General features: G+C 38.4%; 1 protein-coding gene across 1 annotated transcript in view; it reads left to right on the forward strand.

The window, feature by feature from the left end:
- LOC306798661 (ribosomal protein S6 kinase alpha-2) overlaps positions 1-26,201 on the forward strand; it is a 150,402-nt gene that overhangs the window by 49,074 nt on the left and 75,127 nt on the right. The window contains exons 2-3 of the mRNA XM_079298863.1: positions 12,044-12,160; positions 16,168-16,249. Coding sequence (XP_079154989.1) covers positions 12,044-12,160; positions 16,168-16,249 — 199 coding nt within the window. The remainder of the gene's footprint in view (positions 1-12,043; positions 12,161-16,167; positions 16,250-26,201) is intronic.

The following is a 26,201-nucleotide window of genomic DNA, read 5'->3' on the forward strand; positions in this document are numbered from 1 at the left end:
ATACAAACTCACTGATGACATCCAGGTGTACCTTCACAAGCATAAGGAGGTCTATGAAGGCAAAAGATTTTGGTATTGACCTGTACAAAAAAGTTCCAGTTGTAAGTTCTGGATAAAATTCAAAGACAGCAGATGACAATTTACTCAGCCTTTGTGGGTAAAGAAACATTTTGAACATTGAAAACAAACCAGGAAAAGCACAGTCCAAAAATAATGTTCTTTGGACATCTGAGCTTTTAACAAAGCAAGCTGGAGCTCTGCTTTGGCATAGCAGGACCCTGCTGTGTAGTCAGAAAGAAAAAAGAATGGTTTTAAATGCAAATAAATTTAAGAATACAAACAAGCAAAATTTGTGGCAAATTAATAATCAGATTTTCACTGTGTTTTACATTAAAGAGGTTTTTTCTTTGCAGTATTGTCTTAAGTTACAGAAACTTTACCTCCCATGGTGTCTTGGAAACAGTGTGGAATTGCTCTTTTTTATGAAAAAATGGGGAAAACAAATGAACATTGGACTTGTGTATTTGATTAAACACTTCACTTTTGTGTGGTTTCAGCTTTCCTCTTTGGCTTTCACTTGTCATCCTCTGGTTGTGTTCTCTCTTTTTCCTATGTCCATAATATTAATTTCAGCTTCCTGTCATTACTGGTTGATTGAATTTCTTTACTTACCACTCAGTTGTATTCTTGCTGTTGCTTATAAAACATCACTATAGTTACATGTGATATATATATATATATGGTTGCCTGGCCAGGGTTATAAAATAAGACTGAGTATAAAGACTGTGGCACACTGTGGGCACAATTGTGTAGGACTCCCTGAGAAGCACAATAAATGCCTTATCTGTAAAGGAACAGAAATAGCTGCTGCTTGGTGTCCTGCATTTCATAAACAGTTACTGACTTCAAGTGATTTTCAAATTTTTATGTAGCAAAAATATTATTGGTGATTATAGTGTGTCATCAGATTCTTCTTCAGAATTGTCTCCCAGCTTCATTAAGGATTTCACTGACATTGAAGCCCAGTGGAGCCAGCTGGTGATTTTGAGTGTCAATGGGATATCATCCACCATATGGAGCACCAAAAAGCATTTTTATTTTATTAGCTTGATATTTAAAAAAATAGAAATGGATTAAATAGATTAATGGATGTACAGAAATGGATTAAACAGAAAGAGCTCCTTTCCACTGCCTGCTTTCATCATCATGATCACTTTGTTTTAAGTAGAGTTTTTGTGAATAAGGTGGCTGAAGATAAGAACCAGGACCACTTGATGTAAATGTCCCTTTACAGAGCTGGGTGAGTAAAAATGCTGCAGGGCAGGTGAAAGCCATGCCTGGCAGTCTGCAAGAATATGAACACTGTAGCTGGGCTCAGCTTTCAGCTGTTCTGGAAGTTTTCACTGATGCCAGGTGATCTAATGGGTCAAATACGACAAGGGCTGTGCAAATAAGTCTAAAGTATTTTGAATTAAAAGACTGAAGAAACTGTTTTTTCCCCATACCTGTTAAAGTTTCTCCCAGTGTAAAAGGCTGGTATCTGACACAGGGCTGTGGGTTTGCCTCCAGTTTCATGGCCAAGAGCCCTGATTTCCCTGACTTGTGGTGCCAGATCATGGCAGTAGCCACACAGGGTAAGAAAGTCTCTGCAGAAGGATATTGCAATTGTGTGTACAAGCATACATCAGGCCATGAAAATGAAACTATGAGAGCATCATGCATTGTCTGCTGGAGACTGTAGAAAATCCATATGAAAATGAAACTATGAGAGCATCATGCATTGTCTGCTGGAGACTGTAGAAAATCCATAGTGAAAAAGGTGGGTTGATCAAAAGCTGGCCAGGAAATATCCAGCACAGTGCAGTATATGTGTTTTGCAAAGTGCCTATGCTCCATCTAATGCTAAAGGAGTCACTGAGGAATGAGAGAAGGAAGAATTGATATAAATCTGAACTAATTAGCATAGACTTGCTTTATAGTCAGCAGAAGGAGGCAAGTTTACTAAGTCCTGGCTTAGACTACTAGAGAAGTACTGTTGTCTAAAAGAAAGAAAAGGCTAAAAGCACCCTTTTCTTTTTCTTTTTCTTTTTTTTTGGTCAGCTGTACAGAAGTTTAGAGGTCTAACTCAGACAGAGTTTGATTGTTGAACAGAGTGTGGACATGTGTTTTGATGAATCCTACTCTGGAAATCATTTTCAGTAGACTTCAGTAGACTTTGGATCAGCTTTGGCTGAAGTTTTGCTGCTGTGAAGCTGTCATGATCAGTTTGTCAAGATCCTGTTCAGCTGACAACCAACTAACTTATCACCTCCCCTCCCCTTTTGTTATACAAAATCACATTATCCTTTGTAAAACTCTGCAAAGCAGATTGGGGCAGCAGTTTGACCTCTTGGAAATAAGAGTCTTCCAAAAAGTGTTGCAAAGGTGTTCTTTACATCCAGATGGATTTCTTGTGTTTTGTTTATTCTCATTCTCAAAATACACATCTTTTCAGTCAGTGTGTGTACATAATGTATGCTTCTGCTTAGTACAGTAATTGTAAACACTTATTCCCTTCACAGAAAAGAGGATGTGTGATAATTACTTAGCAGCTTCTTCCTTGGAGATCAGCCGTGTGAATCTTTGAAGGACATGACCTGAACTAGAGGTTTCTTAGTAGTTAAACAACCCACAAAATGTTATGGGCCTTTTCCTGGGCCAGATTTTCTGTAGACTGCTGAAACTCTGTTTGGAGAGGTACTTGTGCATGGTAACAGTCCTTAGGCACTAAAATATGAATGTCTGCAAATAATAACCTGGGTCTTAGCCATGGTTGTAATTAATGTATACAGCTGAAAAGATAAGTTTTAGTATACCTTGCTAAACATTTATCTATGAAACTGGAGCCAGCATGAGATGAGGTATTGTCAGGTACTTTGTGTAAAAATATTCAGGTATATTTAAAAAATATTGTCTGTATGTTTTTGTTTAAATTAAAAAATTGAAGTTGGATTCTACATAAATAAGCAGAGTGCATCCACTGCATTCATACTGTGCTTTGGAGGCTGGAGAAGGCTGGATGCCCGAGCCCATTAGCCAATTGTGAAGCAAAGAACCTCTGGTCCCCATCATGCTCTCACCCTTTGTTTTGGGAGCAGTTTTGAGTGTGTCAGGACTGTTCACCAGCTTCCCCACCAGATCACTCCAGTACACACAGGCGTGCCTGTACTTTCTCCTCATCCCAGGAAGATGGTTAGGTATTTAAGTTGGATTAAGCTGTTGCATAAAAGGGGAAAATTTGCATTTCAAGTAATTTAATATTGCAGTTGTTCTCCTGGTTTAATTCTCTATTGGCATAGGCACAAGCCAATTGCCCTTGTCTTGTGTCCTTTTTGATACCTCCTTTTCTCTTTGCCCTTCAAATCTTCTTCCTCTGTCCATGTTGCTAAATTTGTTGTATTGTCTCATAGAATTTCCTCTTTTGCCATCTTCTCTTTGCCTCATTCAGCTGCTTCAGCTTCTCTCCAATGCCTTCACTGATGCTCTGTGTTGTGAACAGTAGCATTAAAACTAATTTGTATTTGCTTTGATTCCATAATGACCTCACATTAGTCCATTTCCCATTTAATTCTCTGCCTGTAAAATGGCATTGAGGTAATGAACATCATTACAACACATTTTTTCCCTAACATAATGCCAGCAGGGCTCCAGTTTGTGAAGTACAAGCTGGTTGAACCCTTAGTGGATGCTTGATTTAATTAATGGGAGGACACAAAATGTACAAGCAGGTCAGTATTCCTGTTGAAGACAAAATGATAATTACTAAACCCTACAAGTGATTTGTAAACAGCAGAAGAGCATATTTCCTAAACTGACTAATCCAGCACTGCAGTAATGCTATTATCTCTTATTACAGCCTTTTGTCGACTCTGTCTCACATTTCTGGATGAAACCTGGTATTTTGCCTGTAGTATGTGTATTAAAGATGATTCAGTTCTTTAAAATTGCCATGCAAATGCTCCGGGGCTTTGTATTTTCTACTTACTGTGTTGTGGTGCCATTTACACTGCTGTGGTGGGCAGTGTTTTATTTGGATCACAAAACAGTGAGGAAATGGTTTAAAATATGTTTTGCTTAAGCAGTTTATCTTCCTAGTGCAGCTGGAGGTTTTTATTTCACACTGAAATGCACTAGTAAAACATTAGGCACCTTTTTCTTCTAGTCTGTGAAGCAGCTGAGTACAGTAATAAGGGAATTGGAGTAATTCAGCAAGTACTTATATTTCTTGAATAATATTGTTAATATATAGACTTTTTTGTTTGTTTGTTTTCATTCTTTTTCAAGCCTAGTATGATAGTATCTGAGCATTTTGATCTTTGCAGAGTGCAGTGCCTAACCACACAGAGAGAACAATGGCCTTATCTGCATTTTACAGGTGGGAAGCTGTGGGGCTGCCTGTATTCTGGCAATGTGTGGAGCATAGGTTGCCATCACATTGGGGCTGTCCCATTAGGGCTTTCCTGCCAGTGCTGATGCTCTGCAGTGGTGCCAGGCAGCTCTGCTGAGTGGTGCAGTGGTGGGTGGGTCATCCCTGGCAGGGTCTATGGCAGGAGTCACCCAGCCACTCACAGAGAGGTTGTGAGTCAGACCAGAGTGCACGGGGAAGGATCCTGACCTGGGAACTGGTTAATGTAGTGCAATTATTTTGCAATGCAGTCGTGTGTATTGGCCCCTACCACTGCATGTAACCCAGTTTAGGTTCCTGCCCATCACCCTGTCCAGTGGCAGCTTAGAATCATCATAAGCAAACAAGAATACTTACCCTTCCAAGAGTCACGTTTTCTTCCATGCATTGGCTCCAGACACACTGGGAGTTAGTTCCTTGAAGAATGTGCAGCAAGTGTTCTTCTTTTGTCTACCAGCAGAAACAATCAGCAATGGACCCTACAGATTTTCAGAGTTGTAAATGCCAGTGGCACACACCTTGAAGCCACTCCAAGTAGGATGTTGGTGAAAACATTCCCACTTTTTCTTATTGTAGAAAGAGCAATATTACTGAGTTCTTTGTCCTTTAATGGTGTGACTCACTTTGATACTGTTTTTGGTAAAGTTTGTAGAGAGCTGCATATGAGTAAGTCTGGACAACTGTTTGGTTTTGGGGTTTTTTTTTGGTTTTTTTTGTTTGTTTGTGTTTTTTTGTTTTTTGGGTTTTTGGGGTTTTTTTTGTTTTTGTTTTTTTGTTTTTGTTTTTGGTGTTTTTGTGTGGTCATATGGTTTTGCTTTTGTCTTTTCTTTTTAGCCCCTTACTTTAACATTTTATTAGGCCCTCTTTCTACTCAACAATTCTATAAACTATTGCAGTTTGCATAAGAAATAACATAAAAATTAGAGTTTCCCTGGCTAGCGATTTGTGTCCAGGGTTGAAAGTTAGATCAAGAGTTGGTGTTTCCCTGTACTTAATGCATTTGGAACTTGGGTTTTTTTCTCATGTAACTTTGCAGTCATAGTGCTGTATATATTTGTCCTAGTCAGGGACTGGTTCTGTAAAACCCCCAAAATTATCACATAAAAAGCACCAGACTTCAGAATGTTTCAATTTGAGCTAAAGGAGAATCCGGGCTGCCTGATATCTCATATATACTGGGTATATTTCAGATAATTAGTCTATCCATTACTGCAGTATAAGAACTCCAAATTTTTTTCTGTGTTAATTCTGTCTTAATATCCCATGGGATATCAAAAAGCAACTATCCTTATTTTTTGAGTTAGGGAGCAAGTATAAAAAATGCCTAATTTACTGAGCTGCAAAATTCTGACCAGTGGACTATGTCCAACACCTTAGAGTAGGTTTTAATTGTCTAGATGTTTAAAGTGTATAAGTTCTTTTGCAAAATCTTCCATTTCAATAGAGGTCTCATGGCATTTATTAGCAAACATCTCTCTTGTAATGGCATTAAAAATCTGGCCACAATATGTCTGTTTAAGTGCATTTCAAAATCAAATGATAAATTCATCAGGAGCCCCTAACTCAGCAAGTTATCTCAGGCTTCTTCATAGTCATTAGACAGAAATGTGTACTTTTCAGGATGTGATTTCTTTTAATCCTGAATTCCCTGTTTCTCTCTATTTGCTGCAAAGTAAACCTAGTTCAAAACCTTGTCTCCTGCACTATAAATCCTTGCATTTATTTAGCTGAATTTAGCCTTATGTGATTCATCAAAGATACACAGGATGCCTTGTAGCACAAAGGATTTTACCCAAATCTCCTTCAAACCTCCACCTCATGGACTTCACTCATCTATGCAGCAGATTGTATTCACTGCCTTTGCTCTCTCTGATTCATCTCTTCCCATTTAGTTTGTTGGCCTTCAGCTGAACCCCACCTGTACAGGCACATATTAAGGAGAAGAAACTAAGAATGTAGGATGAAAAATTGGATCTGGAGAGAAGTGTCAAAGCATTTTAAAGAGAGCTTAATAGTTACCCTCTCTAGAAAAGAGTCTGCTGAATTTAACAGCTGATTTCCACAGAAATTACTCTTAAGGTTTTTATTTTCCAGTAACTTATGACATACTTGTTGGAATTCCAAATTCAAGTTAACACATTCTATTCACTTTCGTGAAAGATCTGGGGAAGAAATCCCAATCTCTCTTAAAATTGTAATGGATTATTTAAGTCCATATGACCTTTTGAGGAAAATGCTGGAAAGCCAAATACAAACCTAGCAATGTCCAGTGAATTAGCTGTGAGTTCCACATGCTTCTTTCAGGGCTCAGTAAGTCCAATTTATTGTCGTTAAAGCAAATGTTTATTTGACAGAAGAGAACAAAGCAGCCAGGCCCATTTATGGCATTATTGCTGTTTACATCTTGCCAGATGACAGTAGAGTCCAGAACTTGGATTATAACCCATTTAAAATGGAAGATTTCTCATTCTTTTTTCACTCCAGCTGCTGGAGTCTGACTTGGGAAGAGGCTAATGAAAATGCTCCTATACTTTTTTTCTTTAATGTAGATACTTGTCCTCAAAGAACTGAATGCAGGCCAGCAATTCATTTCCTGCCCTAGGCAGCATTTGAATAGCCTATTATGTCTGTGGCACGTATTAGTCTCCTATGGGTTGAGCCAGATTAGAAACTGTGAAACAGAGGTAGAAACCTGGCCTCATCTTTATCAGACACATCCTGTCCTAACTATTCCCATATCAGTGTTTTAAACGTGCTTTCTTAATGAATCATATTGTTTAGAAGTGTTGTGTTGCCTGTGTTACTTGGTAGTTAAATAATTGTGATTTGGGTTTATGTGAGGTGATAACCTGCCAAATGGGAAGACTGGTCTGTATCCTGAGCATATGGTGTAGACAAATAACCATTGTCTCGAACAACAGTAAAATGTCTTCTGATTATCATTATTTCTTATTTCCTCATGTCTCATTTTCAACATCACACATGTTGATTCCCTCATTGACCTCAGATCCTAAAGCATGCAAGTCTAAAGATGTAAAACTTGCACACCAAAAGTGCACATAGTTTTGTTGGAAAATGAACCTTACCCTTTACAGCCATACCTGTACCCCAGCCTTGATCCTCTGCAATCGAGAAGATGACCAGGCAAGGAATAAAACCAGGAATCCATTCTTAGAGATTTTTCAAAACAATAATCATATAAAATTATCTCCATGGCTTTTTTTGCATATGATATAGTAGCATAAATTTTTCCATTGGTAAAAGTAGCTGATTCTTTAATAATCTCTCCTCCTGATATTTCAGGAAGTCTTGGTGAGGAAAATTTTGTGTGTGAGGGTGAAATACATCTGGCAGCTAAGGTGGTCTCTTTGTTTGGTGACCTTAGCTCTGCTTGTTCAGAAACTAGTTGGGGAGTAGCCAGACAAGACTCCAAAAGGTGTTAAACCTGTCCATTTTCCAGGAGGCATTCTTTCCATAATATTTGCTAATTATTATGTGGAACAGGCAAGATAGCAAGTTGAAGAGTTGCTCTCCAGGAAGGCCTGCCCTTTTGAATGACTTTTTGTACTCCACTGCCAAATCCATACCCCTACACTTCTTGATCCTACTCTGATGTGTCACAGTGGGTTGGGAAGTATTGTTACAGTTAGAAGAGATTTCTGTGGTTGCTCTCAAGCAGCCACTGAGTATTAGTGCCTCTTTCTTCAAGGCTGCATGAAGAAGTCTTGGAAGATAGCAGAGACCAATGCTACAGGGAGCTGTTGCCTTCCAGAAGCCCCAAAGCAGATATGTCTGTGCCATCCACAGTCCCAGGGCAAGAACAGAGACTCTCTTCTCCTATGTCCCAGAGAAGAAGAGATCAAAATGGTCTTTCCATAGTGAGTTCTTTTATGTCCAAGCCTTCTGCCAGCTTTGGGGAAGCCTTTAAATGAGTAATGCAGTACCTGGAAAAGGTCTTTCTTGTACTAACATTGAGAAACACTCTCCATTCCTCTTTTATCCTTCCAATTTATTGCCCTCCCTTCTCTAGTTCATCCTGCTTGACCATGTGCTTTCTTCAAGCCACCAAGAACATCCATCTCTCTTTTGTCAGGATGATGTTCTTTGTGCAAACATAAATATTTAGAGAAGTTTACAAAAGATTAAGCTTCATCAAGTCAAGCATTCCTGCTAATGCAGTGTGGGGCAAGTCAGCAGGGAGCAAGAGCCTGGGCTGGTGTGCACAGCTGTTGCAAGATTAAGCTGTGGAACATTCACTTTTGATTCCACTGACTTCACTGATCAAAACCAGTTTTGAAGTTGGCTGTTTTTTGGGTTTTTTTCCCAGACTGAAATCCTTTCCATCAAAACAGCTTCTTCAGTGTGCAGGCTTTGTCTGTATTGTGATTCTTTTGTCTCAGTTTTATTGTTGTATGCAAATTCCCAATGCAGATACGGTGCACTTGCTGGAACAGTGAAAAATAAATCTGTATTAGAGAAGTTTCTAGGATGCAACCCAGACCAAAATAGTTGGGATACCTGCCCAAAATACTTGTGCTTTGCCAGTTTGAGTTTCACTCTGATCATCAATACCCGAGAATAATTATGCCAGATTCCATATTAGCATAATACAGGAAGACTTCTAATGAGAAAATCCCATGTAAGTAAGAATGTAAATAAAGACTTGTGCTGGGTTTTTTTCGTTTGGTTTTTTTTTTTTTTTTTTTTTTTTTTTTTGCTGGAAAGGTAAAACAAACAAATATAAATTATTCTGTGATTTATGCAGCCAGTAAGTGATAAAATTATAGAAATACATTCAAGGCAAATGGGTGCATGTGTGTAAACAAACCAGCATGTATTTCTTTTAAGAAGCTGTGTCTCTCTTCACTCAAGCACTGCCAGTTTGGCTTTCTGCTCCAGGGGGAAGTGGCTTTGTCATACCAGCTGAAACACTATCCACCTCTTGGACAGCTCACAATTGCACCACAGTGGTGAGGATGGGTGAAAAAGCAGCTGTCTGGCATGCTTTTGCTTCAGGGCTGCCTTGCTGCCCCTTTCTAGCGAGGTGACCACAGGAAATTCACAGGAAATCCACAGGAAATCCTACCTTCCTAGAAAAATATCCTGCTTCCTCCTAAGGGCACATGGATCAACCAGCTCTACTGGACTCTGGGCAAATTCAAAGAGGATAATCTTTTGTAGGAAGTGGCTCAAGCTTCACCATTTGAGGCACTGAAAACCACAGTGGCAAAAAAAACCAGCTGGTTACTCTGATTAAGTGTTCAGTGATATTGTGGGCAGGATTGTTGGACCTCTAGAAGCCTCTTCTAACCAATGTTTTCTTCTTTAGAAATTCACAAAATCTAGTATGGTTTTTCTGTCTCTAAAATCTGCGCCTCTCTGATAAATATTGCTAGGCCTTCTATTTGGTTCCATTTTCTGTAAATACCCTTTTTTCCCCTGAGCTTTTAATTAAAGATGCATATAATTAAAGTACTGTTTTTATTGCATGTAATAAATTATTCATGCTATTTTATGGGAGTACAAGAAATTCTTAAGCATTCTTCCAGCAAGCTGAATTTTCATCATTTTAATACTTTCAATATATTCCTGCAACTGAACATGTTCCATGAACCTAAAGAGGTTATATTAAATTTAGTAGTACAATGAGAAATATGCTTAGGGTTGTAGGTCTTTGACTTTGATGAGTAATACGAACGGGCAAATTGAAACTCACTCATCATTTAAATTGCAAATGTAGCTGAAAGTGACTTCATGGTTCAGGCTGGAATACAAAATAATTGAAAAAGATTATATATTTAATATCAGAAAGTTATGCTATCTCGCACAGCAATTAAAGTCAGAAAAACGAAAAGAGATATCTTGGCAGTTCTGTACTTAGAAATCCTTCAAATCTCTCTGTGAAAATTGTTTATTGGTTTCAAGCATTTCCTTTCAGGCAAACCTTAAACTGTAGGAATTGGGATCAGAAAAAGGAGTTGCTCTGAGATGATTATTATTTTCCATGATTGTGGTAGCATGAATGAACTACAGGAAGCTTTCCAAACCAAGAAGAGGATATAGATATAGTCCACTGTTCCAGAGTATGTGAGTGCAAAGAGGCAGGGTAGGGAAGAGGAGGAACAAAAATACAATATTGAAAGCAATCTGGGTAATGCAAGCCATGTATCTGACAAATTACAGCTGGTAGAAAGTAATAGCAAGATTTCTGGAGTAGAAAATAATCAAATTCATTCTTATTTAGCACAGAACGTGTTTTGGCCAAATGTTTTTGGGTTTGTTTGCTTGGAGTTTTTTGCATTCATTTTTATAATATTATTTCTATTTTCTCAAAATTAATTTTTAAGAGTGGGATATAAACGTTATATTTTTGAGTCTTATAAAGATTTTTTGGGAGGAGAAAGGAAAATTGCAGGAAAAGTTCACGTAAAAACCTTTGTGAGATTGCAATTATTTCTGCTGAGTGCAGAAATATTCAAACTTATTCCTAAATGAGTAAGTCCCTTCAAACTGGGAGATTAAAAAACCACGTTTGTACTGCAAATCTGTATTTTTGTTGGGGAGAAGTTAGAACAAGTAGTTTGGAAAAAAAAATTTAAAAGGCACACCAAACAAACCAAAAAGCTCAAATGTAGGTGTTCAAAACAGTACAGAAATAAAAGGGTGTTTAAGTATTATCTTTCCTTATCTTTGTGTCCTTGAGAAGCAGGTTCTTTCTTGCAGGTTTCTTTTCAGTTCATTGACTTTCTGGGTTGCTGCAAACTCTGTGTAGTCCCTCTGGGTCTCAAATGACCCAGTTGCTCTCTTTTTAGAGGAACATGCCAAAATAACATGGAACAAAAAGACTGAAGCTAATGCCATATGTCACAGCTTGCAAGACAAAGGTCCTGGTTCAACTCATGTCTTTGAGGAACGTGCATCTATTGACAGAGGAGAGATTTGAACAAAAGAACCTGGACAAATCCAAAGTGTATAAAACTAATTATAACAAGCAACAAAATGTGTGTCAGTCTTCTCCCACCACCACCTCATTTTACATCTAATCAATAATTTGTTTTCTATTTAAATGTTTACTAGTAGAAACTTTCCTATTTTTGAGGTAAATAGGAAGAGGCTTTTTTAGCAATACATTTTCTTTGTTGCCTACTTATTAGAAGAATTGCTGCTTAAGACTAAGGAAGTTTTTAAAGATTGATTTAAATAATGATTTGAGGGGAAGCTGAGAAAGTATGTGGAGAGGAGTGTGATGGAGCCTCTCTAGCACAGACTTGAGTAAATGCCACTCTACTACCAAGGTCTCTGATGGGAACACCAAGCTCTGCAGTGTATTTTTGACTTCAGCTTGCATAATCCGTCATTATCTACTCATATCCTGAGGCTCAATAAGCAGAAGTACCAGGTTTGGATGTCCTGACAATTACCCTCCCCAGCTGGTAACAGGCATGTGGAATATTTAGACATGTATTTTTTTCGATTTTCAAAAATTGCCTCATGATTGTAGCACTACAGAAGACAAGATTTTAATAAACAATATGTTTCCTTAAGATAATGGCTCTGATTTGGGGATTTTTGTTTGTTTGTTTGTTTTTCCCTCTGCAGGAAGAAGGTATCGTGAAGGAAATAGACATCAGTCATCATGTCAAAGAAGGTTTTGAAAAAGCAGATCCTTCTCAGTTTGAGCTGTTGAAAGTATTAGGACAAGGTTCCTATGGAAAGGTAATTTTTATTGTCATTTAATCTCCCAGAGTAACACTGAAAATATTATGGCCTTTCTCTGAGTTCATTTACACTGTTGATAATTTATATTATCCTAATATAAATTATATTGTAAAGGCAGATAAGGAAAGCCCTCATATCTCCGTTTTTAGCTGGTTTTCTGCATATGAACCAGTTTAGGAAATAGCAGCTATGGCTCTGGACCTGACTAATGAGCACAGGTGATTGTTAGTAAGCATCACTGTTTATAAACAGTGATAAACATTATTTATGGATTCTGACCTACCCACCAGGGAGGTGAGTGTGCCACAGCTGCTTAGCTGGAAGGTGGAAATAGGAACATTCAAAGACTTAAAGAAGTTAGCTGCACAGTTTCCACTGAGGACAACCTCAAGCACATTTCTGAGTTTCAGGCTGCTTTTTAGTTTGCACTCAGAGGTCTTGAAAGGTCCTGGAGATAAACCCCAGTGCAGAATACAAAAATCATTATATCAAGAGCATGGGGAAAAAACACCCTGCCTGTATGACCACAAACAAATTTGTGGAGAAATAACATTCTCCATGTATCTTTAGACAAAGGATTTTCTTAATTCCAAAGTTCTTCAGCAGGGCATGTGGTTGGAAATGAGAACAGGAAGGAAAGATGAAGAGAAAGAGGGAAGAGTCAACTCAGAATTAAAGTCTTTCTATGATTTAAATAAAACATTTAAACCTTTGGAACAGTGAACCTAGTTGAAACCAGGCATCAAAGTCCTTATAAATACAAGTATATTATTCTATGGAGTTTTAAAAACATATTTTCCAATCAGAACCTTTAGTTTTACTCTTAAAGGAAGTTATATGAAGAGTATTTATCAACTTTCTGGTTATTCTAGAATTATATCGATAATTAAATCTATTAGAAGTTCCCTGAGATGAGAGATCTCAGTCAAGAAAGGTAACATTCAATACCAAGCCTTGAACTCAAGAATTTCTTCAGACCACAGTGTATTTAAGTTTTAAATATTAAATGAATGTGCAAAAGCAAACAGTTCAAAATTAGGTTTACTATCGGACTCAGCATAAGAAGGACAAGAACAACAGAAAGAAACATCTTTGATAAAATGACAGAGGCAGAATAGTCAGTTTTCATATATAGGCAGTAAAGATTTTAGAAATGGCCTTCTGGCTATCTTATATCATATTGATGTATTTTCAGTATTGTTTGAGTTGGCCTTCCAGCCTTAGGCATTTTATAGCAAAATGCCTGATGTCTGCAACCACTTCCCAAAAGGAAGTCTGGCTTCTGAGGCATCAGTGTGAATGTGGACAATGTCCCTGTCTGGAGCTGAATGTAATTACAAATCACTTTCCATATCTTAAGTGATCAACATCAATAAAGTCACTGAAGCAGCAAAGACTTGTAGAAGAGAGGTCTGCTCTGTGTTTCTTATGCAGTCCCAAACCACCTACCAAGGTTTAATTACCTTGGTTTTTGAGCTAATGGTTCAAATCTGTGCCTCTGGGGATGCAAACCATTAAGTTTCCAAGGTGTTCACCCAAGGCCTAAATAATTTTTTGCAGGATTAGAGAAAACATCTTTGGTGTCAGAGGGAGTGCCCCCAACACTCTCGAGATGCAGTGCACTTGCTTAGTCTTTTATGTCAGGTTTTGGGTGAGGCACCAATTTCTCCAGCTAAGGGAGTTTTGGTAGTTCAGGTGTTAATAACCTGAGGTGTTTGCAAACATATCAGACTAGAAAATTGAAAGTCATGCTCAGCTCCATGCATGTGCTATTCTGGCAAACTAGCATTGTCCAGCTGATATAACCTGCCAAGTTATCTCTTCAGGGCTACTTGGTGGTTTCAAGAATGATTGTAGCATTTCATTTAAGAATGATCAGAAAGGTGACATCATTTTGCAACACAGTGCATTTTCATTTGTTCCATTCCTTTCTGGTTTGGTGGTTATTTTGATGTCCTCTGAAACAGAACACAGTGTTTTTGACTCATCTCTTTTGGAGGGAATGCAGACAAGTGTCCTATCCCATACTACAATGAACAGCTGACTAGTGACTGGTAATGTAAATTGATAATTTTGCTTATTACAGCAAAGTGGATATTACAAGTTTTACAAGATTATATGGCAGACAAGAGATTTCTAGAACTGCAGCCTAATATTTCTGCAGATGCAGCATGCTGTGCTGTTTTATGTGCAGTGCTGCTGAAAACCATTATCTTAAGGGTTTGGGTTTTTGGGTAAAGAGCCAATAAATTTTTTTAAAAATAATAACACAGTTGAAAATCTAGTATCTGGACAAGCTTGCTTTTGACTTTCTTCTCCTTTTCATCATAATACAAAAATTAAATTTTTTACTTGACCTGGACAGAAACTTTTCTCTGTAAACTCCTAAATGAATTGACTTCCTGTTAATGCTGGAGCAGCTGAGATTAATTTATCATGAATAACAATAAAAAACACTTTAGAAACTCTTTCATGTACCTGTTGCATCCAGATTCATAATTTTTTTTCCTACAGTTGTGAGCCCTGGAGGCATTTACATGTTCCTCAGACAGGAAGCAGGAGCTGGGAGCAAGCAATGTGTGCCCAAGCTCAGCTGGTCAGGGCAGCTGGGCTGAGGAGCTGTGCTTATCTCCTGGCATAGGAAACATCCTGAGAAGGAGACTCCCACCAAAACCCTATCAGATCATGTCACAAAAGTGCTGCAGCTGTGATGCTGTCAGATGTAGGAGTTCTGAGGAAGTTGTGCAGAGAGAATTGAGAATTTAGTTTTTTACCTTTTTTTTTTTTTTTTTTTTCTTCCCCAGCTTCTGTACCTGCTTGATAAAAGTTGTTCTCCCTTCCTACAAACTTTTCCTCAAATGGGTTTGAGAAAATCTGATCTGTTTACAGGTTGGGGTTTTTTAGGAAGTGCCTTTCAGCTTGCAAAAATTGTGCTAGAAACATACTTTCTCCTTCCTTTTTGGCTTTTTTATATTTTAGGTGGAGGCAAAGCTGCATGTTTCCTGGTGGCAATTAATAAAATAATTATAATGGAATTTTTAATCCAAATAGACATTCATTAGTTAGATAATTTCACCTAGTCTTTCTTAATTTTTCTATTAATGCATATATTGAACTGTATATATGTGGGGCTATGTTTTTATTTCTACATTTGGCATTACTTCAACTTCTGTCCAGTAATGCAGGTGCTGAAATATAAAAGAGACACTGTAGCCTGGTACTTCAGCAGAGAGAGTGTGTCCTGGGAACCAGATAAAAGAGTTACTTATTTTATTTTTTTTTATTTCCAATTATGAAAACACTGAAGGTTTTATAAAGACCAAACTGAACCACAGATCCCGTTGTTCACTACCCCTCCAGTGATCATTTGCACTGAGGGGCACACAAGAAATATTTGCATGTAGTACAATAAATAGAGTACAAGTTTAGCTACAAATTTTATTTTATTTTAATTAAAATTTTACACTGTCAGAAGATGAAGCGTGGGAGACTGTAACAGGAAAAGCTGTCTTTTTTTATAATGACAGTAAATTTTCAACTGTATGAACTTTCTGCTTCAGCTGCATCTTAGGCAAGTGGCTATTCATGACTTATGCATGAATGGTACCAAATTGATTTTTTTTTTCTTTAATTCAATTGATGGCAATAATTTTAAGACACTGCACATTCCCAGACTTAATTGAGACATTAGTTTTTTGTGTAAAGCTGATCAGAATATGAAGAGATATATGCACACTGATTCTAACGTTTCACCCATTTTTAACTGAATATATGAGATAAATAAATAATGTTGAAAATGGCTTTTTTTTGTGAGGTGGTAAAGGCTTCAAACTGAAAATTTCAGAGTTAGCTCAACCAATTGCAGGTGAAATAGATATGAAATGCTTTCAGCTAGTAATTTTCATTAGATTTCCTAAACATAGTATCTATTCTCCTGTCGAATGCAGTAAGGATTATGGCTAGAAATTCAGTACTCATCTATACAAAATATTTGCTTTTTACAGGTATTTCTAGTCAGGAAGATAAAAGGATCTGATGCAAGCCAGCTTTATGCCATGAAGGTACTTAAGAAGGCAACTCTGAAAGGTAAGGATTGGGACAGTGCCTGCAGTTTCTATTTCTGTGCTACTGTATAGCAATTTATTTTCCTGGCTGTTTTTTACATTGTTGCTGCCTTGCAGTATATGAATGCATAAATATCTCTCTGGCATCGTCCAAAATTTTGCCCCACTGTAGGTGAATGTTCTAAAAAGAACTGAAACAAAAATATGTTACCAACACAGTGTGGGAACAGGAAAACAGAGGTTTGCAGCTTCCTAGCTACATGTTTTCTTTATTTTCTAGGTGTTATTTTTAGGTCTTCTATTTGGTATATATTAATTTGTGTTGAAGCATCACTCTCTTTCTGTTGCTGAAGTAAATAAGGATATTGCTGAAGTAAAACCTGGCTCCTACTGGGCAAAATGGACTTCTCAGCTGGTGCTTCTCACTATGTGCCTGAAAAACCATGGGAACATGTTTTCAAGTGTGAGGAGTCATTCTGAAACCATTCAGATCATGCTGTTTCCTAGCTCATGGGCTGGAGGAGGCTAGTGCCAAATGACTGATGTTTAAAGCTGGTCATTCTCTTCTGGGGCCACTGCCTGTTACAAACAAAACAGAAATTAGTAGTCAAACCCAGGACTTAAAACCCGTTATGGAGGAACTGGTTGTTCCTCCACAGAGTCAGGAGGATGCAATCATCTTCTTGTTTCCCTGACCTAGCACTGTTCTGATCTTTCTCTCAGAGATAGAGAGGAAAGCATTTGTTTTGTCTGAAGCAGATATTTTGCACAGCAATGCAGTGTCATGTCTAAATTTATGTCCTAATGTGAAGAATAATCATGTTAAAACCAGACCAGATAGTTCTGATCATTTAAAAAACCAGATTTCTTCAGCATGCCTTGCTTTGGGGAGCCAAAATAAAACAACCAGTAACTGCAAGCTAGATCTACTTCAGGTGGTGTCAGGCAGAGCCAGCTCCTCTTGTGAGTGCTGGTTAAAATGGGGAACAGGCACACCAGGCATTCAGACAGTCCTTTTCTCTAAGAAAGCCTTTTCAGGGAAACAGGGTTTGAAGCAATGCTGGCATGCATATCTCTTTGTTTGGAATCCAGACGGGAATGTTTGTTCTAGCAGAAGAGCCCAGTGTAAATAAACACTTGAACAGTGCAGGACATGAGACATGCAAAGGAATAGGTCAGGCCTGTGCACATCACGTGTGTGACAGTGATTCTCTGGCTTCTCAACCAAGAGCAGGGCTTGGAAGTGCCCAAACTGAGCTGAACTCAACTGGGGAATGTCATCTTCTGATGGTGTCTGAGCAAGGTCCTGTAACCCCTCAGACATGAGGGTGTACCAGAAACTTTATCCTGTTTCTTTTGACAATACAGAGGTGTTTTTTTACCAAAAGGGAAAATTGGGTGTTCCCTCTGTTTCTGTATAACTCTGAGGAATGTTTAGCAGGAAAAGCTTTGGCAAGGGGGACAGGGTTTTTTGCATCCCCAAACACTTTATTGTTACTTAATGTGTGATAGTGAAATATGTAACGTTAGATTCCACTGTAAAAGAAAAGACCTTTATTGTGGCAGTATTTCAGAAAATGTCAAAATTTAGGTTGCAATTTTAAAGTACCCAAAGTATTCCATCAAGTTTCTATTCTGTCAAGAACATTTTTTCAGTTCTGTGGTTCCTTATAGCATAGAAAGGCTATTTATTGTCTTCTCAAGTGTGGGGCACCAGAGACAAAAATTGAGGCTACTTTGTGATTCTGGTGGATTGCATTTTTCTCCCATTCAGACTACTTACCCCTCTGACTGCTAGTTCTGGATTTCCCATTAATCTCAAGATAACCAGCACAGGGCTAGGAACTAATTTGCCCACACCAATTTCTACAAATAAGTTAAAATTGACAGCTGTTGAACTCAAAGTGCAAAAATAAAGACAGAACCCCGTTGACAGCAGAGTGAGTGAGACAAGCAACAACAAGGATTGCTGTCAGTAAGCTTATGTGTAACTTTTGACACAAAGATAATATTTCTGACAGCTTAATTTCATCTTTTAAGTGAGAGTTCTGAATTGTTGCTGACTGCCTACACTTAAAAAGGCTGGAAGTCACTCCAATGTGAAATATTTATTACCTTGTCAAGCAATGGGAGCAAAGCTACAGGTACATGTTAGTACTGCATTCAGCATTTGCTGACAAAAGGCACACTACAAGACACAAATTTCTGAATTATTTTGCTTTCTGATGTGCTCTGCACAAGTACCACATGGAGCTGTAAAGTCAGATCTCTCCATGCCAATGCCATTGACAACGGCCAGACAGCCCTAAATGTTATAGCAGTTATTTTCTGCAGTGAAACAAATTTGCAAAGCATGTAAATGGAGAAGTCAGAAAGAAAATAAAAGGAGATGGGATCGCAAAGGTGATTTCTTTCCTGGATTAGTCCGAAGAAATAAAACCTGGATAAGTAAGAGACCTTCAGGAGTGATGGTGCTTGCTCTGAAGAACAACCATAGTAGGTTCTGCTGAGGGATTTCCTGCCCTGAGAGCCTGACTGTGGTCATGGCTGGCTGGTAATGCTTAGGAAGAAGCAGAAGTACAAAGTGGTGCTTTCTCCAGTGGTGCTGCTGCCTCCTGCCCCTTTCCAGGGTAGTTGTCCCTGTTAGCATGATCCCAACTTCACCAACAGCAAAGGTTAGTATAAGAAGGGCACAGCCAGCAGCAGCTGAATCCTTCAAGCATTTGCAGTTCAAAAATGGTTTTTGATACAAAAGCGACTTTGTAGATCAATCATATATGTAGATTTGAGGTTGAAAAAGATCTGCTAATCAGCAGGACCACTCCTGCTGTGAAGTGAGAATTAGGCTCCAGAATATTACAGTTTAGATTGCAAAAGTTTGCAGAGGCACATGCTGTACACACAAATATTTGTGAAAATTAAATTAATCTTAAATTAATAAAGGTATATTTTAAACATAGGGTAAATCTGAAAAAGCACCTGAAACAGCATGGATCCTTGAAAGGGAAAAAACACTGTTACTTTTTGTTGTAAATTTTTTGTTGCAAATGAGAGCATCACACATAAGTTTTTTTTTCTTTCTCCCTCATTTCCTTTTTTGTGAGCTTGTGGGTATCTGATTTTAAAGCAGAAAGCTTTCTGAAGAGAAACTAATAAGTTTTTCATTCTAATTATTTGCTTTAGGAAAACCTTGTTTAAAATGTTTAAGGATGTTATGTGTGTTAGGTGCCAGATATGGAATACATCAGATTTAAGGCTGCATGTATATGTAACTTTAACTTATCTCTCTTTCAAATGCTGTGTATTAAATTACATTACTTTAATAGCTTCATTTGCAAATATACACCCTTTTTGGGACATTTAGGTGCTGAAAGATATTTAGGCATTTAAATACCTTCCAGAAGTGAGATTTTTTCCCCTTCAGAATATCATTAGATTATACTCTTAAAATACCATCCTCAAATGTTGCTTTCACATCTTTGTTATACTCTTTTTCTTTAAAATCAGAGATCTAGATAAAAGTTGACAGATAATAAAGTTGATCTATATGTTTAAATGCTTACAGACACGTATCAGTGAGTCTCTACTGCCCATCCTTAACACACTGTAAATCTGAGTGAACCAGAAATAAACCAGGGGGTGTTTATTCTGTGTATATGTGTGTCTGCTATTCACCAGCAAAGCTGGAACAGAGATTCAGGGCAAGCTGATTGCTCTGTTGCATTCAGTGTTTCTCTCTAGGTGTCTCAGGCTCCATCAGCTTTACTGAATGTGCTTCAGAATCCCATGATCAAGAGTTGTTTAGATTGGTTAGGTGTAAGCCCCATTAAACACCCATGAAACACCCATAAATCCCCAGCAGGTTGCTGTGCTGGAATGTAAGGCAGATGGAAAATCCAAGAGCCATTCCTCCAGGAGATGCACCATCTAAGAGAAAGTGGCACAAAGCCTTAACTCTCTGACATAATGCTCATGAACTTTATAAATATTGCAGTTATGATGTAGCAAGGGTTGTATAATGGATCACAAGGATGCAGTTTGCATCTGACCATCTGACAATGGGGTGTGTAAGTCTTGGCACTAGAAGCCATTTGACCCTTAGAATGCAATCTGCCTTTTTGTGCTCATGGGGTTTAGAAATGTTAATCTCTTTTGTCAAAACCTCTGAAGTGCTTTGCAGTTTATGATCCCCTCAGTTTAAGCCACAGGCTTAGGGGTTTGCTTGTGTGGTGGTTACAGGTGCAGTAAGCTGTGAGAGCAGCTTTAGTGACACACAGAGAGCTTGGGTGTTCTCAGGGATGTAGGATCAATAATACATAATAATACCTAAAATCAAACAACTCACTTTGATGTTACCAGGTGAAGTGTGATTTCTGTCTAAACCACTGATAAAACTGTAGTAGTGGTTTCCCTGGACACCAACCAAAGTGGCTTCCTCAGTTCTCCTCTGTATGTGACACTGTTTCCCTGTAAAAAATGGGGTGAAACATCCAATACAGAAATATAGTGGTTTCCCTCTGGCTTAAAAGGAAGAAAACGTCAACAAAATGAGAAATTGTGGATAATTTTACCTTATGAAGTGGGTCTCAGAAAGAGCCTTCACCTCAGTTCACAACCAGTTCTGTTGTGCCAAGGTTTTCAAGGTGTCTTTTTCTATTTTGTACAATCCTTGTATTTGGTGAGAGGCCCTGGTACTCATCCAGGTTCATCATTTAAATTTTGGTTTATTATCTTTTCTTAAAGTATTCTGCTATATTTTTTATATCTTCTTGTGCCTCTTATTACCTGCTTCTGAAAAAATCATCAGGGAAGTCCTGTCCACAGGACAGTCCAGACCCCACAGCAGAGGTACCCTTCTCTGCAGTTTGGAGAAAAGGTTGTGTGCTCTGCCTTGGAACTTCTGCCTATGCATGGCTTCTTTAGTCTGAGAATTGCAACCTTCCAAATGTCAGGGCTCTGAACTCAGAAAAACACAAACATTGCTGGACCTGGAAGTGCCCTTAAAGATCTGGCTGAGATATAGACTGTCCTCTCCACAAATAGCCATACACTTATTTTTCAGTCTTGGAAAGAAGTAGCAACTTCTGTGTGCACAAACACAAAAATATTTGATTCCTCTGTATATTTACCAGTGGCTCTATAATGTGAAGATCAGCCTAGTATGTGCTGAACCAGACAGCAATTCTCTTGGGTCACCATCTGGACCTGGCCCATTCACATGCACACTTGGTGTGGTCTAGGAGTCAAGAAGTGCTGCACAACATGCCAACCTTCCTCATAGCTTAAGAGCAAAGTGAATTAAGTAGCTGTCACCTGAGGAAGCAGAGCTTTCTTTCCTCTGTGGTGTTTTGAAAATGACACGAAGAATTTCTTCAACAACCAGTGCACAGGGGTCTCTTTTGGCCTGTGTTTTTTCAGTACCTTTGCAAATTTACTTGCATCAGACCACCTCTTCCTTGCTCCCCTAAAAAGTCAGCTTGCCTAGGGCTTGCTTTCTGAAGGAAGGAAGAGTACAGTATGTAAGAGAGGGCTCACTTAGGCTGGCTCTCCATCAAAGTTAGATGGCACAAAGTGGGAGAATACCACCTGGGATTTGTTTCTACAGAAGCAAAATTGCTGTGTTTTCACATTCTTCACAGAGGTCACACGTCAGTTTCAGCTCCCTCATGGCTGTGGTATTTGCTCCAAGATGAAGGTTTTGATGATTTCAGAGAGACCAGCAATCAGCATCAATGGCAGCCTCTCCTATTCTCTCTACAGCATTTTCTATCTGCATGCAATAGTAGTTGATACACTCAAAAGGTTTCCATGGCACAGTAATTTAACTGACGTTTTCTCAGCAGCAGTAGATTATTTTTGTGAATTAGGGCAAAGTCTGAGTTGTTCAGACAATTGTACTGTGTCCCTGGTCATCTTTCAGATCTTTCTTTGGGCTATGACATAGTTGCCATTGAGTGGGAATTGTCTTCATCAACGCTGTAAACCCAGAATTTACTTTTCAGCTGAAAGACAGCCTACATTTCCTCTTTTTCTGTTTCACATATCTCCTTCTATTTATATTCCTTTCTTTCCTTCTATTTTGATAAATAAGTCTTTGTCCTGCATTTTGATATCCTTTAAATATTTATCTTCTATATAGGTTTTGTCAATGCTTATCTGTTCAAATTTAGTTTAATTATGGATATAAAAATCTTTCCAATGTAAAATGTCAATGTCATACAGCTATCTTGATCCTTGTATATTATCATAAGAAAGAAATACTTGCAAGTGTACATTTAGAAGTACTGTTTTGTTTTTTTGGTTTTTACATGGTGTTCCCAGCACAAAGTAAGCAACTTCCAAAGCTATGCTTTGAGGAAGCCTGAAAATTTGCACTGTGTGTGTGAGGAGCACTGTTTGCTGGCAGTCACTGGAAGAACTGTCCCAGGTCTGGTGGCCACAGAGGGGCTGCATTACCCCTCTGCCTTACCCACACTCACAGGTTAACAGCCTCAGTGATCCAGGATTCTTGATAAGGCTGTCTGATACCACAGAATTGAAAACACTGTGTGGAAACTAAACTGATCATGGTTGTTCACAGAGTTTTCAATTTGCTTCTAATATGAATTTTTGGTTTCTGTTATTTTTTTCACTTTGATGGAATGTTCTGATATAATGCTATGGGCATTAATCCTGCTATAAATACTCTGTTTCAGACAGCCTTCTAAACACTTGTGCATAATAATGAAATCTAGATTTATTTTTTTTTTTTTCTTTTAAGATGTCCTTTATTGAGGTGGAGTCACTGCAGCAAAGTAACACAGAGTGAAAAATGCAGTCTCATTCCCCTGCAGTCAGGACAGGCTGGTTTCTTACTAAATAGTTATTTAATGTTTTCCGTTCAGTTTTGTTTTAAAATGTGTCAGTAAGGAGGTTCCAATCCCAAGCCATTGCTCTGCTCTGTAGGGGTTCATGCAGTTACAGTTTTCCCAACACAGCTTACATTTCCACTTTTTCTGTTTCACTGTCCTCCTCCTATTTATACTCATTTCTTTCCTTTTATTTTGATAAATAAGCCATCTTTTTCTTCCATGTTTATATCCTTTAAATATTTATCTGTTCTCCTCCTGTTTCCCTGTAGTCATTGCTCAGCACCGTTTATGTTTGGCTTTTGGCAGTTACTCAGTAACATTGGGGAAAAAAACCAAATTTCCTTTTCAGCTAGGTATTCTTTTAGAGCTCAAGCAGCTACATATATTTTTAGGGCTGTATGTAGGGACTGAGATGTAGATGAGGGGATCCTATTACTGTCAGCAGCAGTTTTTCTATTGACTGTTTTAAGGCCATGATTCACCCAGAAACTCTCTGAACTTAGTCATATCTTCCACAACACTCCCTATACGGTAGTGGAGTCCAGGCTGGAAACCAATTCACAACTGTTTGAAGGCTGTATTTCTCTTCTCAAAGGAGAAAACAATAAATCAGCCTTTTGTTGTTGTTGTTGTCTGTGACACCAAGGCTTGCTGATTGCAAAGCTTTAATGAGCACATTGATAACAGTAAAAGACCAGGCTTTTCCTTATACTCTAATTTAGGAAATGACCTTGCCTTGACTTCACACCCTGCTTGCTGGTGGGACTGGAGGCTTCTTCACAGACAGACAGCCGTCTTGCAGATGCTTTTCATTTTTCTGAGGCAGACATATCAGTAGAGTTATAGTAAGTTTGTCTGCATCATGTCAGATCCTGGGCAAAGCAGAGATTTGTCTGAATGCTAACATTTAAATGCCACAAATTTACTGAACAATTTAACTTCTAAAATTCTGTCTGTTTTCTGTGCAGGTAGCATGGAGGGCTGGGTTATGGGTAACCTGATAAATTACATCCTGTGTAATTTACAAATAGGATCTGTCTCAGGGCTTCCTATCTCCTAAATGAAGTGTGCCCTCAGTGTTGGATGATAAGCCACTATCCCAGTTTCCTCAGTGGTGCCTTAAATACACTAGTTACTTGTTACAGAAACCAAATTTTCTGCAATTCAATAATTGAAACATTCATCCAAAAACTTTTGTTAGAACAAGTCAGATTGGGCTGGCTGTGTGTTTACCACATCCAAGCAGCCTAATGGAAGGAGTGTTTAGAGTGAGAAGTCAGCACAGTGCAGTTGTGGTCAGGACAGCTTAGGGAGAATGTTAACATTTGCCTCCTGTCCCGTGACCAAATCCACCCAAACCCTCCTTTCTGAGAAATGAACCTCTCACTGTCCAGCCACTGCCTCATGTTACCCATACCAGAACTAAGCTGGTAAACTCCAAGTAGGACAATCACAAAAGCATCGCTTCATAACTTTGTATGTTTACCCTAAACCTGCAAGGCACAGGAGTTCTGCTTTAAAACTTCCTGATTTTTTTTTTTTTTTTTTTTTTTTTTTTTTTTTTTTTTTTTTTAATTCCAGCTTCTGAATTTATGTTACAGCTGAAAAACAAAAGATCAATTTTTTATTCCTGTGTCTATCCACAGGTACAGGACAGTTGAGGGAAATTTTGCTTGATAAAATATCAGTATTAAGCATTTCAGCAGAATTCTTTGGTTTGATAGTGTATCTTTTTAAACAGTATTATATAGTTGTACACTATAATTAAAGTTAAGAAAGAGGAGATAAAAAAATAAAATAAAACTCTTAACAAAGAGTACTTTGATGCAGCCAAAATAATTTTTCTCAATTTAATTTTGGCAAAACTTGCCAAATTTAAGCTTTCTGTTCTAGTTTAGAGAACAAAAACCCACAGCAAAAAATTTGAAAATACTCAAAATTACAAGTTTCAAACAGGTCTACAGAACATATTTACTAGGATTACTTCAGACTCTGACTAAAACCGCCCTGGTGGCAAATGACAGCATCCCAGTACATATATTGTACACAGAGAGAGAATACCACATTTCCTCTCCTTCCAGGAATTCTCACTTAATATTTTATAAAACATTATTGATCTCATCCTTAATCATCTGAACTGAACGAGGCACATGGTTTCATGGTTTCATATCATGCCATTAAACAAAATAGTAGGGGCTCATATAACAAAAGAGAAAAGATTTGGGTGGGCTTTAAATGACTCTCACACAGGGGCACTTTGCCCTGTGTTGGTGTGCCAAGGACTCTTGGAGGATCCTGTGTCACCCTCCTCCCCTTTCACCTCTGCCAGGCCTTGCAAGTGAATTAGTAGTTCCTCAAAGGTCCTGAAGGACAGGAAATGCCCCTTTCAGCACAACAGGCTTTTTAGACCTGGAGGGACTGAAGAAATGAGAACTTTTTTTCCTGTAGAAGGCTGACATAAGAGGGAATATATTTGCACTTTCACCCCTGAGCCAGTGTTCACTCCTCATAGTTTTCAATCATAAAAGCTGTATTTTTGCCTTTGATGATAAGCTGCAGAAAGTATTTGTGGTGAATACCAAAGCACAGACAGCTTTCACACTTCTAGAGTAAGGTGATACACAAACTTTATCAGTTCTCCCTGTAAAACCCTGTAAAACAGGTGTGTTTTCAGAGCAAAGGGCAGCACTGCTTGATTAAACCATGCTGGGCTTCCAGCTTAAAAGGCAAGTGGTGAAACTCATTACCCTGAGAGACACAGCAGTTCCTGGATGTCTGGATCATCTCCATCTCAACCAGCACAGGAAAAAAAAATGACTTCTTCATTGCTTCTGTTGGCTTAGCAACATCTCAATAGCAAAACAGAAGGCAGACACTCATTTGATACTGGAATGCCCCATGGACAGGAAATATGAATCTTGGTACTGCCTCTTCTTTGCAGCTGCATGTGAGTGAGCCAACACTGCAGCAGGGCAGGAGCAGCAAGGGAAAAAAAGAGTCTTCCAGGGGATATGAGAGAAGTTTGATGGGAGAAAATCATCCCTATTTAGACTGTATTTAAAAGTAGGATGAAGGAGTATATGTCCTGGTCATCTTTGTGTTATTGGTTATTGTATGCTGGAA

The sequence above is a fragment of the Erithacus rubecula genome (assembly GCF_903797595.1).
Source record: "Erithacus rubecula genome assembly, chromosome: 2".
In the NCBI taxonomy this organism is placed as follows: domain Eukaryota; kingdom Metazoa; phylum Chordata; class Aves; order Passeriformes; family Muscicapidae; genus Erithacus; species Erithacus rubecula.